Genomic DNA, 17889 nt, shown 5'->3' with positions numbered 1-17889 from the left:
ATTAGCTTCTAATTCTTCTTCAGTGATGGTTTCTGATGGTTCTTCAGAATATTTGGTACCACCAACATTAGTTTCTCTAGTGTTGTAGCTTCTTCAGAGAAGATTGTTGTTTATCCTGACATTTTCAGGACAGACGTCACTTTTTCTGTGATCTTCGAATTTTAGACTGATATCTCCAGTCTTTCTGCTTTCATAAATTGCCGCTTTGGCATTTTCTGCTGGTTTTTTCAGACCAGACAATTTTCATTCAATAGGAAAAGTTACTTCATTCCAAGTAACCTTGTGGATCTGTTGTGAATGATTTTTCTGGCTCGTGAGGAAACTAGTAGTGAGACCTGGGATATTTGATATCCTAGTTTTAGGCTCCACTGTGGTACTCATTAATTTATAGTATATTTTGTATACTATAGCCAGTTCTTGCATATCTTTTTTCATTGATATGCCATCTGTGTTAACTCTCAGTCTTAGACAGTGAGCTGCATCTTTCAAGCTTGTTGAGAAATTTGGGAAGCAGTTAAAATATGCCACTTGATTACATAGAGATGCCTCAAGGGTTCCCAACAGACTAGCTTGAAAATCTGTTAGTCTATTGTCTTGGAGGACACATAGAACTAAACAGTTTATGCTTTCTCGGGCAAGAAGTTTTATGCCTACTTGGACTGCTCCAATATGCATAAATTGATAATTTTTTGTTCTTGCTCGGGCAACTTCTACAGGAGTGATCATCAGTATATCGGTTTCTTCTGTTGTTGAGGGGGTTGTAAATTCCATTAATTTGAAGTGATGGCTATCCATCAGATCAAAAGTTCCCCTTTTGTAGATTTGTTTGAAATCTAACTTTGGAATTGAGGCGTTTTTCACCTCATGTTCGATTTCATTGTATTAGAACTCTTCAGCATTTAGGAGTTGTACTCCTTTCTTTTTCCCGAAGATGCTCATCATTTTGACATCTCTTGTGTTTTACTGGCTGTCATACTGAATACTAGTTTGACTAGTAGATGGTCCAAGAAAAATCATGTTTGGAACAAGATTCTTCTCAGGTTTTTCTAATGGTTTAAATCCATTAGCTTTCTTTGCTTTTACTGTAGGCACTTTCTTGTCATTCAGTATATTTTTCATAGAATCCAGCGTTTTTTGCTGTTCATTGATTTTTCTACTAACACTTGTTAGCTTTTCTTCTTCCGTTTTTGGAAGTTCCTTGATATAATCTATTTTGTTTTCCAATTTTTCTAATTGGTAGATTATAGCAGGTAGTTTTTCTAGATGATCTTGACATCTAGATAATTCTTTCAAGAGGATCTGATGTTTCTCATCAGAAGATTTCAATAGAGAATTCAACTTCTCTAATATTAAATCAGACATTGTCCCCATTGGGGATTCCCCTTTTGAGCTATTTTATAAGCTCTGATATCAGTGATGTGCAGATCTAACCAATGCTCAAATAATCAAGAGGTTTTTGTTCTTCTTGAAGAGTGTATAGGAGATTTTCAATATCTTCTTCAACTTTATAGATTCTTGTTTGCAATCTATAGATGATATCCCAATAGTTGGGAGTTTCTTTGCTAAGATTTTCTCTAAAGGTTTTCAACTTTCTCAGCTTCTCTTTTTCTTTTTTCAATTTTTTGCTAGTACTGTTACAGATAGCAACTAATTCAAGTCTGTCGACAACCGAAATTATGAATAGTAAAATTTAATTGCTTACCTTTGATAATTGAGGATGAATTAACTGCAACATATTACAACAAACAAACTCAAATATGGGCTCACTATGTTTCCCTAATAATAAATGTAAATGTAGTAAAACTGCAGTATATTATGAGAGATGGGGCAAAGGAAGAGATAAAAGGGAGCCGGACAAAAGGTATCCTATGTGTAGAGCTTTGATTGGGTATGGGCAGCCCTTGCTGACCAGGGCTAGTCAGCGAAGTTTTTTTCCCTGCAAGAAAGGAAACACAAAGGAATTGATTAATTTCCTTTCCGTGAACTAAACGCCTAAGAGCTTACTGTTTTCTAAGTTTCAAAACAAGCACCCTCAAAGTAGAGTATTGGAAACACAAAATGCTGAATGGCCCAGAGTCGTACCCTGTAATTTTTTCGGCAGAATAACGGCAAACTTCAAAAGGCTGTAATTGTTTAACTTCATTCAACGATATGTACGTTATTTTTCCCGTCACTTAACGATCACTAATGTATCACTACTACAAATATGGGCAATAGACACACTGCTTGATTGCTGGATATAGTTTTACTTTTTTATTTGTAAGTTGTTATTAATTAATGCCTTTGTGCCTCACGGTATAGCTTCTAGTTGTTATTAATAGATGAACATTTAGAGATCCTATATCAATTTTTTTCTTCTCAAGAAGCTGAGTTTCCAGTTGCTTATTAGGTCTTTGCTCGTGTTCAATTGTTGAATTGGTTCTCCAAGATTGCACTTTATTTAATTCTTGGCTGCCCATTGTTTGTTCTTATGCCTGTAACATACGTAGGTGGTTCTTCAATGCATTGTATGCTTTGTTAGATTTACACTAATCTTGTACTGTTTAAACCATGTTAAACCAACTAATTGGAAGCAGAGAATCTAGGTTGTTTTCAGACTTACTGGCCAACCATTTCGTAAAAATATGTAGGATCCCAAGCATTTTCCAAATTTGAAAAATGAGTTATTTTCATCGAATTTAGTCTCGCTATGGTGCAGAAATGCATTCGTTCATTATGGAGATCACAATTGATAAAGATTGTTGTGAACAAGTTGCTAGAACTATCGGTTCTACTAGCTGCTTTCGGAAATTACAGAATCATGATCAATCAATTACTTAGTTACACGTGCAACAGAATTTCAAAAATATGTGGAATATAGAGGGGCATGATGATAGCTTCGCATCACGAGCCCGAAGCTAATCAATTACCATATCATTTTGCAGGAATGCCTCTCTTCTAGCAGAGATGGAAGCTCCAACAATAGCCTTCAGCAATATATATCCGAAGCTATAAGCATCACCCTCTAAACTTATCATTTGCCTGAAAAACATAGTGTTGGTGAAATTACAATAAAAATTATAATTTCTATATGAGAAACTCGTTGACAAAAAGCTGAGGCGCGGGTATCTCGCTCTCTTTAAGGAGATTCAAGCCCTCTGCGGAACAATGCCGGTGCACCAGAAATCTCTTGACTTGTCCCCTCCAGGATACAACAGTCCAACAACAAGTTGTGTGGCTCACACCAATCTGCACAAATTGGAGGAACCCAAAGCTCCACCAAAAGAACACCTTTCTTTGGCCAAAAAAAACACACAAGACACTTTAGGGGATTTTTAAAAAGAAAGTTGATGGGTGAATAGTTGTGTATCGTAATAGTATTACGTAAAAGCAATGATGTGTTTGAGCATGCAACAAATGGTGCTATTTATAGGCTCTTAGGACACTCCCTACCATTAATAGGGTAGTAACCAATAGCCATAGGTTACAAGAATTAAAACCCAAAATAAATCAAAATAAAACACCATGAGTTACAAAATAAAATTCAAAATAAATTCTGAATTTAAACACACAAATAAATTCAGATTTTAAACACAAAATAAATTCACCCAAATTTAATTTCAATAATAAATATAATATTAAAATGTTACAACATTCCCCCACTCATTTTAATATTTAAAAAAATATATAAACCAAAGTTACCGGCCCAAAGACGAACCATTATGCATCATGAAGGTGTGCTCTGCATTGAACATTCACTTAGTGAAACAGTAATTCCAACTCCAGAGTTGATAGTGGTCTCAGACTTGAACTACAACTGCTTAAGGGAAAATAAAAACTACTGCTCACACATAATAATTCAGGTGTTAATATGAGCTTTATTAGCCAGCACGTTACGGCCTTGTGCTTATCCCAGTTTTCATGAGTGCATTTCAAGAATAAGCCCAATTCTCATAGAGAGCGGCCCCACTCTCACACTCATATAGGTAAAATCCGTCAAGGATGCTCTTGTAACTATGACATCCCACTCATATGAGCTACGGACTTTATTAAGAGTTTTAAGTAAACTCAACCTTCATATACGTTACAAGATTAATGCACTTACATCATAGGGATGAGTAAGAAAATATAGTGCATTTTTCTTACGGCCACCTTATGATTCGTTTTTCCCATTGAACCCAGTTTTTAGGATCTCTAATCACCGGGTTGGGTGTCCTCATATATGGCTCATGACGATATGGGCTTCAATCCCATCCCCCTCGATGTATTCCAAACCTTTTCTCTTGCCAAGCCCTTAGTTAATGGATCTGCAAGATTATCACATGATTTAACATAATTCACATTAATAATTCCATCACTCAAATATGATCTCACAGTACTGTGCTTTCTTCTTATAGGTCTGGATTTGCCGTTATAATAACGGTTATTTACTCTACCAATAGCTGCAGTGCTATCACAATGAATCAATATAGGTGGTATAGGTTTTTCCCACAAGGGAATTTCATGCAATAAATCTCTCAACCAATTTGCTTCTTCACTTGCTGAAGCTAGAGCAATAAGTTCAGCTTCCATGGTTGAATTAGAGATTATTGTTTGCTTCTTTGATTTCCAACAAATAGCACATCCACCTAATGTAAAAATATAACCAGTGGTAGAGAGAGAATCACCTGACAGAGTATTCCAATCGGCATCACAAAAGCCTTCAAGTACAGCAGGATATTTTTTATAAAATAATCAATAATTTTTAGTACCAAGCAAATATTTCATAACACGCTCAATTGCATGCCAATGTTCTTTACCTGGTTTACTTGTGAACCTGCTAAGTACTCCAACTGCATATGCAATGTCAGGTCTAGTGCAGTCAGTTGCATAGCGCAAACTGCCAATTATGCTAGCATATTCCTTTTGATTAATCACATCATTTTCACTTTCAACAGGAAATAAGTGAACACTAGAATCAAAAGGAGTAGACACATGCTTGTGGCCAACATAATCATATTTCTTCAAAATTTTCTCAACATAATGTGACTGATCAAGAAAAATACCATCACATGTTTTTGTTATTTTCATGCCCAAAATAACATTAGCCTCACCAAGATCTTTCATATCAAAATTGCTCTTAAGCATAATTTTTGTCTCATCAATTACATGCAAATTTGAGCCAAAAATTAAAAGATCATCCACATAGAGACTAATAATAACATGTGAATTTTCCAAGATTTATAATATATGCATTTGTCACATTCATTTGATTTATAACCATTTCCAATCATGCAGGAATCAAATTTTTCATGCCACTGTTTAGGAGCCTGCTTTAAACCATAAAGGGATTTAGATAACTTACATACCTTGTGCTCTTGACCAGGTTCTATAAAACCTTCTGGTTGGTCCATATAGATCTCTTCATCTAAATCACCATTTAGAAAAGCTGTTTTCACATCCATTTGATGAATAATCAAATCATGAATTGCAGCAATAGCAATCAATAATCTAATTGATGTAATCCTTGTAACCGGAGAAAAAGTATCAAAAAAGTCTAGATCATGTTTTTGCTTAAAACCTTTAGCAACAAGTCTAGCTTTATATTTGTCTACACTTCCATCCGGTTTGAGCTTTTTTCTAAGGACTCATTTACACCCAATGGTTTTAAAACCTGTTGGTAAATCTACTAATTTCCAAGTATTATTAGAAATTAGAGACTCCATTTCATCATTCACAGCCTCTTTCCAAAAAATTGCATCTGGTGATGATAAAGCTTCATGTAAAGAAATAGGATTTTCCTCAACATTATAAACATAATAGTCAGGGCCAAAATCTTTTTCAACTCTAGCTCTCTTACTTCTTCTAGGTTCATTTTCATTAGTTTGTTGTATATGTAAATTAGAAGAAGAAGAACTAGGTTGTGAAAAAATATTTTCTCTAGATTCTTGACCCCCACTATTTTTGATTTAAAAGGAAATTTTTCTTCATGAAAAATTGCATCACCAGATTCAATCACAACATGATTTTCAACATCAAGAAATCTATAGGCTGTACTATTTAAAGCATATCCAACGAAAACACAAGTAGTAGCTCTAGCACCCAATTTTGGTCTTTTAGGGTCAGTTAACCTCACAAAGGCTAGACAACCCCAAACTCTAAGATAACCCAAATTTGGTTTATGCCCCTTCCACACCTCAAAAGGTGTCATTTTTGTATTTTTATGTGGCACTCTATTCAACACATAACAAGCAGTTAAAACTGCTTCACCCCAAAGATTAGAGGGAGCACCTGAATCAATCAACATGGCATTTGTTAACTCAATCAAAGTTCTATTTTTTCTTTCTGCCACACCATTAGATGCAGGTGAATAGGGTGGAGTAACTTCATGAATCACTCCTAAAGATTGAACAAAAGAATTGAATTCAGAAGAATCATATTCTCTTCCTCTATCACTTCGGAGCCTTTTAATTTTTCTACCAAATTGATTTTCAACCTCAAGGAGGAACTCTTTAAATTTGGCAAAAGCATCACTTTTATTTTTCAACAAATAGACGTAAGCATATTTAGAACAATCATCAATAAAAGTGATAAAGTACCTGTTACCTCCACGAGTTAAAATTCCCTCAAATTCACACAAGTCTGTATGAATTAATTCCAATAGCTCGGTATTCCTTTCAACATTTTTGTGAGGCCTTCTAGTAATTTTTGCTTTACTGCAAGTCTCACATTTTTCAAAATCTTTTTGCACTGAAGGAATTAAACCCAAACTACTCATGATTCCCACATATCTACTATTTATATGACATAAACGTGCATGCCAAAAATTTAAAGAAGAGAGCATATAAACTGAAGTGGATGCTTTATTATTATTCTCAACATTCAATTTGAACATGCCATCACAAGCATAACCTTTGCCCACAAATACACCTTTTTTGGTGATCACATATTGGTCAGATTCCATAGTTTGTTTAAAACCAGCCTTATTAAGAAGATAACTAGACATCAAATTTTTTCTCATGGAGGGTGTATGCAACACATCTTTCAAAGTTAGCACCCTACCAGAAGTAAATTTGAGTTCCACCTCACCAGTTCCAAGCACATGAGTAGTATGTGAATCTCCAAGCATAACTGTTTTGGGCTCCTTAAAAGGAGTGTATTTCTTGAACCAATCTTTATCATAGCAGATATGCCTATTAGCACCACAATCTGCCCACCATCCTTCAACACTTTGAACCATATTTACATCAGTTATCATTGCCACATATGGTTCTTCAGTGACGTGAGCTTGAGGAACAGCCTCACGTTTTCGATAATTGCAATTTCGAGCAATATGCCCACTTTTGCCACAAACATAACAACAAGTATATTGTTGCTTATTTTCTGAAGGAGGATATTGGTTCTTATTCACATAGCTTGGTTTGCCTTTATTCTGTTGGTGAGGTTTACCAATTTTTTCATATTTTTCTTCTTTGGCTGCATAAGAGAATTTGTATGAAAATGACCATTGGGCATATTATTATTGGAAGATACTAAATTTACCTTGGAGGTGTTATTGTTTGTATCTTGCATAAGAACATCTTGACCTCTTGCTTCCTCCTCAACTCGGATGCGAGTCGTCAAGGTCTCCAAGGAAATCTCCTTTTGTTTATGACGCATGGATTTTTGAAACTCTTTCCATGAAGGTGGAAGTTTATCAATGATACCAGCCACCACTAGATTTTCACCAATTTTGACACCTTCAGATGTAACTTCAGCTACAATCATTTGGAAGTCTTGTACTTGCTCCGCAACCGACTTGCCATCCACCATTTGATATCGGAAAAAACGGCTTGCAGCATATTTTTTCGCACCAGCTTCCTCGGTGTCATATTTGCTCTGTAATGCTTTCCAAATTTTCTTGACAGAAGAATATGTTGTATCATAATAATCATAAAAATGATCAGCAAGACAGTTCAAGAGATAGTACCGACAATTATACTCATCTTTTTGAAATTTTTCAACTTTTTCTTCATGAGCAAGGAGTTCATCATCCTTCATGCCTTCGGTACTCTTCTTTGATGGATTCTTCTCCGTTAGCACATAGGCAACTTTGAGAAGATTAAGGTAGAAGAGAACTTTTCCCTTCCATCTCTTGAAATGTGCACCTTTGAAGCGGAAAGGCTTGTTGAGATCTCCCACATTGTCAAGCGGCTTCTCTTGAGTACGCTCCATCTTCTTTGAATCTCCTTAAAATTGTTGGTGAAATTACAATAAAAATTATAATTTCTATATGAGAAACTCGTTGACAAAAAGCTGAGGCGCGGGTATCTCGCTCTCTTTAAGGAGATTCAAGCCCTCTGCGGAACAATGCCGGTGCACCAGAAATCTCTTGACTTGTCCCCTCCAGGATACAACAGCCCAACAACAAGTTGTGTGGCTCACACCAATCTGCACAAATTGGAGGAACCCAAAGCTCCACCAAAAGAACACCTTTCTTTGGCCAAAAAAAACACACAAGACACTTTGGGGGATTTTTGAAAAGAAAGTTGATGGATGAATAGTTGTGTATCGTAATAGTATTACGTAAAAGCAATGATGTGTTTGAGCATGCAACAAATGGTGCTATTTATAGGCTCTTAGGACACTCCCTACCATTAATAGGGTAGTAACCAATAGCCATAGGTTACAAGAATTAAAACCCAAAATAAATCAAAATAAAACACCATGAGTTACAAAATAAAATTCAAAATAAATTCTGAATTTAAACACACAAATAAATTCAGATTTTAAACACAAAATAAATTCACCCAAATTTAATTTCAATAATAAATAAAATATTAAAATGTTACAACACATAGCATCCTCATGGTCAACTCTCAACAACTAAATGACTCTAGTGACATCACTGCTTCAATAAAAGGAAATCTTACCATGACTTACGGCCTTCGTTTGCCTGCAAGATACAAACCAAGAACAAAGTTCATAAGCACATCAGGAAAAAGAAAAAAAGATTATTGCAGGACCAATTGCAATAGGGGAAGACCTACCATAGACTTATCAGTTTCTTCTGAGATAATGGACAGTCCGTAGTTGCTCAATTTTGCATTATCATGCTCATTGAAATTGAGCAAGATGTTGTTCGTCTTCAGCCGGTTGCTCAAGAAACCTGGAATAATTCCAGTATGTAGGAAGTGCACACTGCACAGCCTTGGTCACACCGATGAGGACTGACAATCTTTGTGGCCAGTTGAAAACTTTTTCAGGCCTACCTATACATACATCAAGAAGAAGTAATATTGGAAACAATTTGGAAAATAAAGTAAGCACAATTTAGATTAGGCTCTAAATGTCAGTGGGAAGATTACACTGCTTGTTTTTCCAAACTTACCAGAGAGTTTAGCACGAAAGGTCCCATTTGCCACATACTCAGATACAAGATACACCTTGTTCACACTGTAATCATCTCCACCACCGTCGAGGCAGTGTCCTAAATACGGGTGACGAAGCTTGGCAAGCAAAATCCAACCGGAGAGTTTAAGATTTCGAATTGTGTATTTCTTTGATACAAGCAGGCACCTAATAACAACTTGGATCCCATTCTTTAGTCTACCTTTGTAAAGCTGCATATTATCATCAAAATCAAACCTTCTATAGTTTTCGGTCAAGTTCACGTCAAACTGAATCATGATTTTGTATTTGTAACCTTTAACAGTGCGGTTCTTTCTTTTACCAACGATCAAGGAAAAACAAGAACAATTTCTTCAAAAATTTTCGATATACAATGCTGCTATTAAGTTAAGCTAAAATATAATGTGTTATTGAACATAAAAGAAACGAGTCAGATGACCCAAAAATAATGTACATTTTGTCTCTCAGCCGAAAAAATCCTGAACGCCCCTGCCGGCGAAAACCCGGTCGGACAGCTCGGCCAAAACGGCATTGACAGTGAGCAAAACGACGCTGGAGCCGGCAATAACCCCAAGCACAACTCCAGTAGTCCCCAAGACCTTGCCGAACACAGGCCACTCGATCTCCCTAATCTCCTCCGCCACTCCACTCAACAAATCGCCGCCTCCTCCTTCTTTCTCCTTCTCCTTCCTCTCCGACATCGCCTTCTTGATCTCCGCCCCCAACTCGCTCAACTCGCCGGGTTCACTCGCCGACGCCTTCGACTCTCCTTTTGGCTTGGTGTCGGAATCCGCTTGGCTTTCGTCGACAGCTTTGATTGAACTGAAGAGTGGTGGCTTTCTCTTGCTCTTGCTCTTCTCCGTCAGGTGACTGACACGTGGCGGTTGCAGTCTGACGGAAGAGGAGGAGGTAAGGTTGCCGGATTTTGAAGTGGACGGGAAGGGTGAGATTACCGGGAATTGGGCGAGAAACGGAAGCGCCATGGTCACACACTCGGTGGTGATACTGGTGGTAAGACTGAATTTGGATAGTGTTGGATTTTTGGGGGATAAGGGTTAGGTCGTATTGGGCCTTTTCTTGAGACCACTACTCCATAGCCCAAACTTGGAATCCAGCCGTCAAGATGAAAATGTAATAGTGATTAGTGAAAGTATACAATTAAGTTAAGAGTGTTTCTAAATAGACCCAGCAATTATCTAAAGAAACTCAACAGTAAAAAAAAAGTCATTTAATTTCCAGTTTTACCCCATATTGTCCAGGATTTCAACAATTGGAACACTGGGTCATGGGTTTCTTGTCCAGCAGAAGTGATCATATCCTGCTGGGTTATGAGACAAATTGAAGGCTCTAACTTGCAAGTGCTGTAATCCAGATTCAAAGCCTTATTACTTGAGATTTAAGCTCCGGCGGAAATCGCCGACATAGTGATTTGATTGTACATTGTAGAGAACGAGAAATAATGAGTAATTGAAAAAGGCATGTTCTTCCCCATAAGGAACTCTCTTGATCTTCTCTTACATTAAGAAAAGCAACCAAACATTTTAGAATTTCCAGAATCGGGATTTGAGTCAATGATTTGATCAAATGTGAGAGAAATCGGAACCTGAGAGAGATATCAGTGCTGGGTTTTCTAAGGATAGAGTTGGAAATTTAAAGGTAAATTTTTTACTGCTGGCTGTATAAAGAGATTTGCTGGGTACATTTAGCAAAACCCTTAAGTAAATGATTTACCAACTTAACCTATGGTAATGATCAACTGATCAAGGCAGCTGTTACTTATACCCCATTTGCACTCTAGATCATTTTGTATAGACGATTTTGTTGGTGTAAACCGTATGAATATGACTATCAATATTAGGCATGCTCATTTTGTATGTTCATGACCGACATATATTGTGTTCTTTTGAGTTGTGCTGTCACCTTAAATCGTAATTCAGTTACAATGAGAATTTTTAGTGTCACGATTTGTGAATGAAATGACTTGCGATCAAATTAATATTTTTCCCCTCATATGGAGATATAGGAAAAAAAATATATATATATATATATATAAAAAAAAATGTTTCCCACCAACACTAAAAGCTAATAATAAGTTGTTAGAGACACGTTAAAAACCTCCCCATAATTCAAAAAAATTTAAATTAAAAATCGAAATAGCACAAAGGAGATGGGGGACGTCAACGATTTCTTCAACCTGTTGTCACTGGCAAACTGAGTGCTAACTCAACCATCAATGAAACGGGACTGAGAAGCGGACATTGTCCGTAAATATTTTTCCCTCGGTTAGGACCCTTTACATTTGCCATGATGTCATCTTTAACTCTATTTTGTTTCTGCTTGCAACGAAGAGCCACAAAAAGACTCAAACGGAAAAACCCATGATGGTTTTTGACTTGGTGAAAAATGTTAATTTCTTCCAATATCTTATTTTAAAAAAAATTATGTGAAGCCATGAAGTTTTATTCATCTTTTAAAATGCTAAGATTGAAAACAGATACTGAACTATATAGATTGATATCACAACAAATTAACTTCGACAGTCATGTTCATATTATTTTAAGGCTTGTTGCTTATTTGCACTCCTAGCTTTCACTTTGGTGTCAATTTGCTACCCTAGGATTTATTTATGTCAATTTGCTACCCAACTATCAAATTAGCTAGTAAGTTGTTAATTTTTTTTTTCTGTCCAGATGTCAACACCATGTGAGGGCATTTTGAAAAAAATTCTGATAATTCATTAATTTTTCAAAACCAACCAATGCATCTCAGGCAATTCGTTAAGTCGAATGAAATTGAAGGAGGAGTTGATAAAGGAGTCGTATTGGAAGTGAGGGTTTAGAGAAAACCTAATTTAAAAATATGAAAATACCCTCATGTGTTGACATCAAGACAAAAATAATAATAGAAACTAGCTAATCTTACTGTTGGGTGCCAAATTGACTAATTTGAGAATCCTAAGGTACGTAGCAAACTGACAATAATAAATTTTAGGGTAACAAATTGACACCATTATGAAAGCTAAGGGAGCAAACTGGCAATTAAGTCTTATTTTAATGACATCATCCCATCTTTATTCTTTTTTTCTTTTCTTTTTTGAGGAGGAAAAGAAAATTACAACAAGAAACCCCTACTACAACCAGAACTAAACTGATCAAAATTAAAAGCGGACAAAGCCGAGAAAGGCAGCTTTCCTGACCAAGTGATAGGCGTAGAAGACTTGTGACCCATATTTGTAACAGCATCAGCAACGAAGTAGGCTTCCCTGGGAACATAGGAGAAGGAAATAGCTTCGAAATTGCTAGCCAGACTCAGGATATCTTTCACAAGAGTACGAAGACGCCAAGGAGGAGCGCATTTCTTGTTGATGGAGTCTATAATTAACTTGGAGTCACCTTCGACATAAAGCTTTCGACAGTTAAGGTGGAACGCATGATAAAGACCATCACGAACTGCACTTCCCTCAGCAATGGGGACAGAAGCATGACCAATGGCTCTCGCACCAGCAAAGAGGGGGGAACCATCATGATCCCTAATAACAAAACCAGAAGAAGCTTTCTTATTGTTGACAACAGAACCATTGAAATTGAGCTTGGCGAAGCCAGCAGGAGGAGGTAACCAGCGGAAAACTTGAGGGATAGAAGCAGGACCCTTGAAGTGGCAAGGGTTGTTTCTTCTGTAGTTCTCACCAATGGAGGCCGCAGCATGAACCACCATGTTAGGAAGAGAGGAGGAATGTCTAAAAATTAGATTATTCCTCGCCTCCCAAATGTTCCAACAAAGAAGGAGAAGATTTTCAGTAATAGACTTTTGGTAATCCTTCCTGAACCAGGAAAGAAACCAATCTTCAAAGGTTTGGAAATCTGAATTGATAATACCAACAGAACGCCAAACATTTGTAGCAAAGGGGCAGAAGAAGAAAATGTGGTTTATGTCCTCATCCCCTGAGTTGCAAAAGGCACACAGAGTCATAATTAGTAGAATAACGAGTAAGTCTTGCCCTAGTTTTCAATCTCCCCCTAGCTAAGAGCCAAGAGAAAATCTTGACCTTTGGAGGAATGTTAAGTCTCCAAATTTCATTCAAAATTTTAACCCTCGAATGAGGAGCAACATAGTCACATTGAAGCTAAGTGGCAGATTTAACAGAAAAAACACCACTAGAGGTTGGGCCCCAAACAAATTCATCCTTAGAGTTCAAAGCAGGAAGAGGAATACTCAAAATAGAGTTAACAATATCATGATCATGAAAAACAGAAAGTTTATTAGCGTTCCAACAACCATTATCAGTATAATCACTCACATTCTCATCAATATTAATAGAATTTCTATTAGTAGTCGAAATAAGATTGATCAAAGGAAAAGAAAAGGCCCAGTTGAAAGTCCAGAATTTGATGTCAATACCATTACTAACAATCCAGCGCATACCCTAGATTATAAGATCTCTGTTTTCAAGAATACCTTTCCAGGCTATAGAATGGTTGGCCTGCTTAGTTTGCATGAAAAAAGAATGTTTTCTTAAGTACTTCCTACGAACAATATCAACCCACCAGTTATCATGATCAGAGATCACTTTCCAGCCTAGTTTTGCCAAAGCAGCCTTGTTGAAAGAAGCTGCCGGCCGAATTCCAAGACTACCTAAGGAATTAGGCAGGCAAATTTGGTTCCAGGCAACTGGGGGGGGAATGACAATCCTTAACCCGGAAGAAAGATCTAGTTTCTTTGTCAATGGCTTTAGTAACTTTTGGAGGGCATTTGAAGCAAGACATAACATGGTTTGGCATTCCAGCAATATTAGACTTTATAAGAGTAAGTTTCCCTGCTCTAGAAAGGGTGGCCTTTTTCCAACCACTGAGCTTATTTGAAATCTTCAAAAGTAATTCTTTAGCATTCAAGGGGTCTTTCCAGAAAACAATATCCTATGCATGATTTTGATTTTTTTTTTTTTTTTGGTCGAAAGGTAGCATCAATTAACAAGGCAGAAAGCCAAACAACAATACATGGGACACAGCCCAAAACAGACTAAGTCTGCAAGCATGATTCACATGGTCATCTGCCAGAACAAGCAAGACCAGAGAAATCAACATACAAGAAAGAAAACAACTAAAAACAAAAAGGCCAAAGCAGCCCAAAAACCCAAATCCTAATCAAAGCTTCTTCTTCATCTCCAACTTGCAGCCACCATAGCAGATTCGACTCCGGAGCTCCGACAGAAGTCATGAGCAAGGGCTGGTAACCAAGGGTGGTCGGCAGAGGTGAGGATACGGACAGAGCCGCCATACATTCTCCAGTTGACCGAATACGAGAAGATCTCGCATAAAAGGATAACAACAACCAAACCAAGATAGATCTTACCAAAGAAACCTGAGATCTGAAGAGGTGGTTGCAGAGGAGTTCAAACTCTTCCATGGCAGAGCAAGGTAGACAAGAAGAAGGAGATCTGTTCATGGTTTGGACATCTTGAGGAGCAAAGGCAGAACAGAAACTGAGAATGACCATGAGAATAAATCTGAGAATAAATCTTAGAGCTTTTGATCTAAGATCTAAGATCTAAAATCAGATTTGAACAGTGAGGACAAACTCAGATGCAAAAGAAGAGGAAAACAAGGAAATCAAAACACCACTTGGGTGAGGAATCACCACAGAGGATGAGGAATCACCACATGGGTGAGGAAAATTTGGGGAAGAAAAGGTTGCTGCAGAGAAGAGAGAGGCTGGGTAAGAGAGAAGCAGGAGCTTCTCACTCTAAAATGAACAGTACACTTACACGACTCTCATCAACTTTTCTTACTTTACTGGGTTGAAAGAAAAATTTAACTTTAAAATTTAAAGAAAACCACATCGTTTCGACATTTCACTAATGTGGAAATTTGTAGATTTACCTACTAATGTATTTCTTTATTTCTGTTATCTATGCTTGTTTGAAATTAAATTTGTCTAGTGTAAAGAGGATATCAACCTTAATTATTTAAATGTTAGTGTCTAAATATAATGTTCATGTCGATTGGCTTCCCGTTCTTCAGATTTGTTGATTGGGATTCATGTGCTTTCTTAACCGTGCCTTGAAACATCAATCATTATAGGGATATTTTAATGCCCATTGCAAAAGGAACGGCTTCGTTCTTCTGTGGTTTTGATGGCACAACACCATTCCGATCCTTAGGCAGCAAGTCTTAAGATTGAACACTGTTGAAAGCAACAAATTAAGTAAGCTCAATTTGGAGGCTATAAGATGCTCCTGGACCAACTCAAATGTTGCTCCTCAAGTATATATGTTGCTTTTTGCTTGCTTATTTTTGTCTTTTAACGTAGTTGTTGCCGGTTCAGTTCCTATAGGTTATGCCTCAGCTTGTAAGACTGAGACAATTAATTGGTTCTAAAATAGATTTGTTGGGGTTACAAGACTTAATCTTCATCCGGTGCAGGTTGAGGGAAACTCACTTTGTTACAAGGCAAATATCAAGTTAGAGATTTTTGATAAATCATTCATAATATAAATTTTCACGTCGCTGTACACATTTATTGAGAAGCAATAAATATGGTCGCAATACGAAGACTTCTAATCCAAATGGAAAGAAGTTATTGCTGCCTTTACTAGCTTTTACTGATCTGCAGGCCGGTACATTGTGGCTTTCATTCTTGTTATCTACTATTTCAAGATTTACAACATGAGTAAATCAGCCTTTTCGTTTGGATTGGATTTGCAAGTAGCTTTTTGACTGTTCAGAACTTACTGATGAGGCAAGCTAGACAGATCTAAAGGAATTTGAAGAAGATAAAGGTTAAAAATGTGTTTGTCTTTGCTTGATTTGCTTTGTACATTAGAAAACTATTTATACAACAATAATAGAGACAAGGAGACAAAGAATCACAAGTGAAGCACGTCTTGTCCCTTGGTGGTGTGGTCTTGAGCTCCTAACACCTTGTCGTCTTCTTCATTCTCAATGTATGGGAGATGGTGACTTTGTACTTTTGAGGACAGAGAGCATGCTTTGTCTCTTGGTGGAGAGTTACTGTTATTATCCCCCGCAAGCTGATGCGGGGATGAGGAGCAATCAGCTTGGAGGTAAGAGAACAGAACCGTTGCTTGGACAGACTTTTGGTGAATATGTCAGCCAAGTTGGCAGAGGATGAAACATGATGAACCTGAATAGAGCGACGAGCAATAGGTTCTCTGATGAAATGGTAATCAATATCAACATGTTTGGTCCGAGAGTGCAGAACGGGATTGGCAGCAAGTGCAATGGAACTGACATTGTCACAATAAAATGATGGGGGCTGCCGGAGAGAAATTCTGAGATCTCGGAAAAGGTAGCAAAGCCATAGAACCTCTGCTACGGAGAGGGCTAAAGCTCGATATTCTGCTTCAGTTGAAGATCGAGACACTGATGACTGCTTCTTTGCACTCCATGAGATGAGATTGTTGCCCAAAAAGACACAATACCCCGTTGTTGAACGACGATCAATGGGGCACCCTGCCCAATCGGCATCGGAGAAGGTAGTGAGCAAGAAAGGGCCTTTAGTGAAGGTTAAACCATGGTTTGGTGTACCTTTGAGATAGCGAAAAATTCGCTTGACAGCAACCAAGTGAGTGCTGCGGGGATGGTGCATGTGTTGGCAGACTTGGCTGACGGCATGAGCAATGTCGGGTCGTGTCCATGTGAGGTATTGAAGTGCACCCACCATGGAACGGTAAGCACTTGGGTCAGAGAGAGGTTCTCCAGAATGATTGTCAAGTTTAATGGAGCTCTCTGGTGTGGCAGTGGGTTTGACATCAAGCATTTTGTGCCTGGCAAGTAGATCATAGGTGTATTTGGATTGATGGAGAAAAAGAGAATGGGAGGTGCGAATGACCTCAAGACCAAGAAAGTAATGAAGAGGCCCAAGGTTTTTCATGGCGAATTTGGTATTGAGTTGTTCAACTAATTGTTGACAAAAGGTGGGGGAGTTACCAGTGAGTATGATGTCGTCAACATACACAAGGAGAAACGTGATGTGGTGATCAACTTTCACAAATAAAGAAGAATCTGCAGTGGAAGAGGAAAAACCTAAAGATAATAAGCATTGGTGCAATTCCTCATACCAGGCCCGTGGGGCCTGCTTGAGTCCATAAAGGGACTTGTGAAGTTGACAAACATAATCCGGTCGTTGAGGGTCAACAAAACCGGGAGGTTGGGCCATATAAACTGTTTCTTGAAGGTGTCCATGAAGAAAAGCATTAGACACATCTAATTGAGAAATGGGCCAATCATATTGGACTGCCATGGAAAGAAGTACCCTAATGGTGGTGGGCTTAGCAACTGGGCTAAAGGTTTCAGAATAGTCAAGCCCAGCCTTTTGGTGAAAACCTTGAGCAACCAAACGGGCCTTATATCTGTCAACGGTGCCATCAGCTCTCTGTTTGATGCGAAAAATCCATTTGGAGCCAACAAGATTTTGAGATGAATGAGGAGGGACAAGGGTCCAGGTAGAAGTTTTGTGAAGAGCATGAATTTCCTCTTTCATGGCAGCAACCCAATTTGGGTCCTTAGAGGCTTGAAGGAAGGT

The 17889-nt window shown here is 37.7% G+C and overlaps 3 protein-coding genes across 3 annotated transcripts; all 3 read right to left on the bottom strand.

Moving 5' to 3' along the window:
- Positions 1-8665: 8665 nt before the first annotated feature.
- LOC112179446 (probable inactive leucine-rich repeat receptor-like protein kinase At3g03770) lies at positions 8666-9655 on the bottom strand. Its single transcript, XM_024317863.2, has 3 exons — positions 9329-9655; positions 8988-9209; positions 8666-8893 (listed from the first exon to the last, which is right to left on the bottom strand). The coding sequence occupies exons 1-2, from the start codon at positions 9624-9626 to the stop codon at positions 9055-9057; spliced, it is 453 nt and encodes a 150-aa protein (XP_024173631.1). The 5' UTR covers positions 9627-9655; the 3' UTR covers positions 8666-8893; positions 8988-9054.
- A 23-nt stretch (positions 9656-9678) lies between these two features.
- LOC112179444 (preprotein translocase subunit SECE1) lies at positions 9679-10380 on the bottom strand. Its single transcript, XM_024317862.2, has one exon. The coding sequence runs from the start codon at positions 10329-10331 to the stop codon at positions 9813-9815; it is 519 nt and encodes a 172-aa protein (XP_024173630.1). The 5' UTR covers positions 10332-10380; the 3' UTR covers positions 9679-9812.
- Positions 10381-12459: 2079 nt separating this feature from the next.
- LOC112177358 lies at positions 12460-13062 on the bottom strand. The gene has a single exon (XM_024315654.1). It carries the CDS (start codon positions 13060-13062, stop codon positions 12460-12462), a length of 603 nt encoding a protein of 200 aa, XP_024171422.1.
- Between the last annotated feature and the right edge of the window lie 4827 nt (positions 13063-17889).

The sequence above is a fragment of the Rosa chinensis genome, chromosome 7 (assembly GCF_002994745.2).
Source record: "Rosa chinensis cultivar Old Blush chromosome 7, RchiOBHm-V2, whole genome shotgun sequence".
NCBI lineage: Eukaryota > Viridiplantae > Streptophyta > Magnoliopsida > Rosales > Rosaceae > Rosa > Rosa chinensis.
This window is presented reverse-complemented; position numbering and strand designations above follow the sequence as displayed.

What these genes read in the sequence shown, in the direction of transcription:
- LOC112177358 (XM_024315654.1), bottom strand. Translation starts at nt 13,062, where the DNA reads ATGGTGGTTCATGCTGCGGCCTCCATTGGTGAGAACTACAGAAGAAAC.
- LOC112179446 (XM_024317863.2), bottom strand. Translation starts at nt 9,626, where the DNA reads ATGATTCAGTTTGACGTGAACTTGACCGAAAACTATAGAAGGTTTGAT. An exon ending in CTTTCGTGCTAAACTCTCTG is followed by an intron (nt 9,210 to 9,328) that starts GTAAGTTTGGAA and finishes ATGTATGTATAG; the next exon opens with GTAGGCCTGAAAAAGTTTTC.
- LOC112179444 (XM_024317862.2), bottom strand. Translation starts at nt 10,331, where the DNA reads ATGGCGCTTCCGTTTCTCGCCCAATTCCCGGTAATCTCACCCTTCCCG.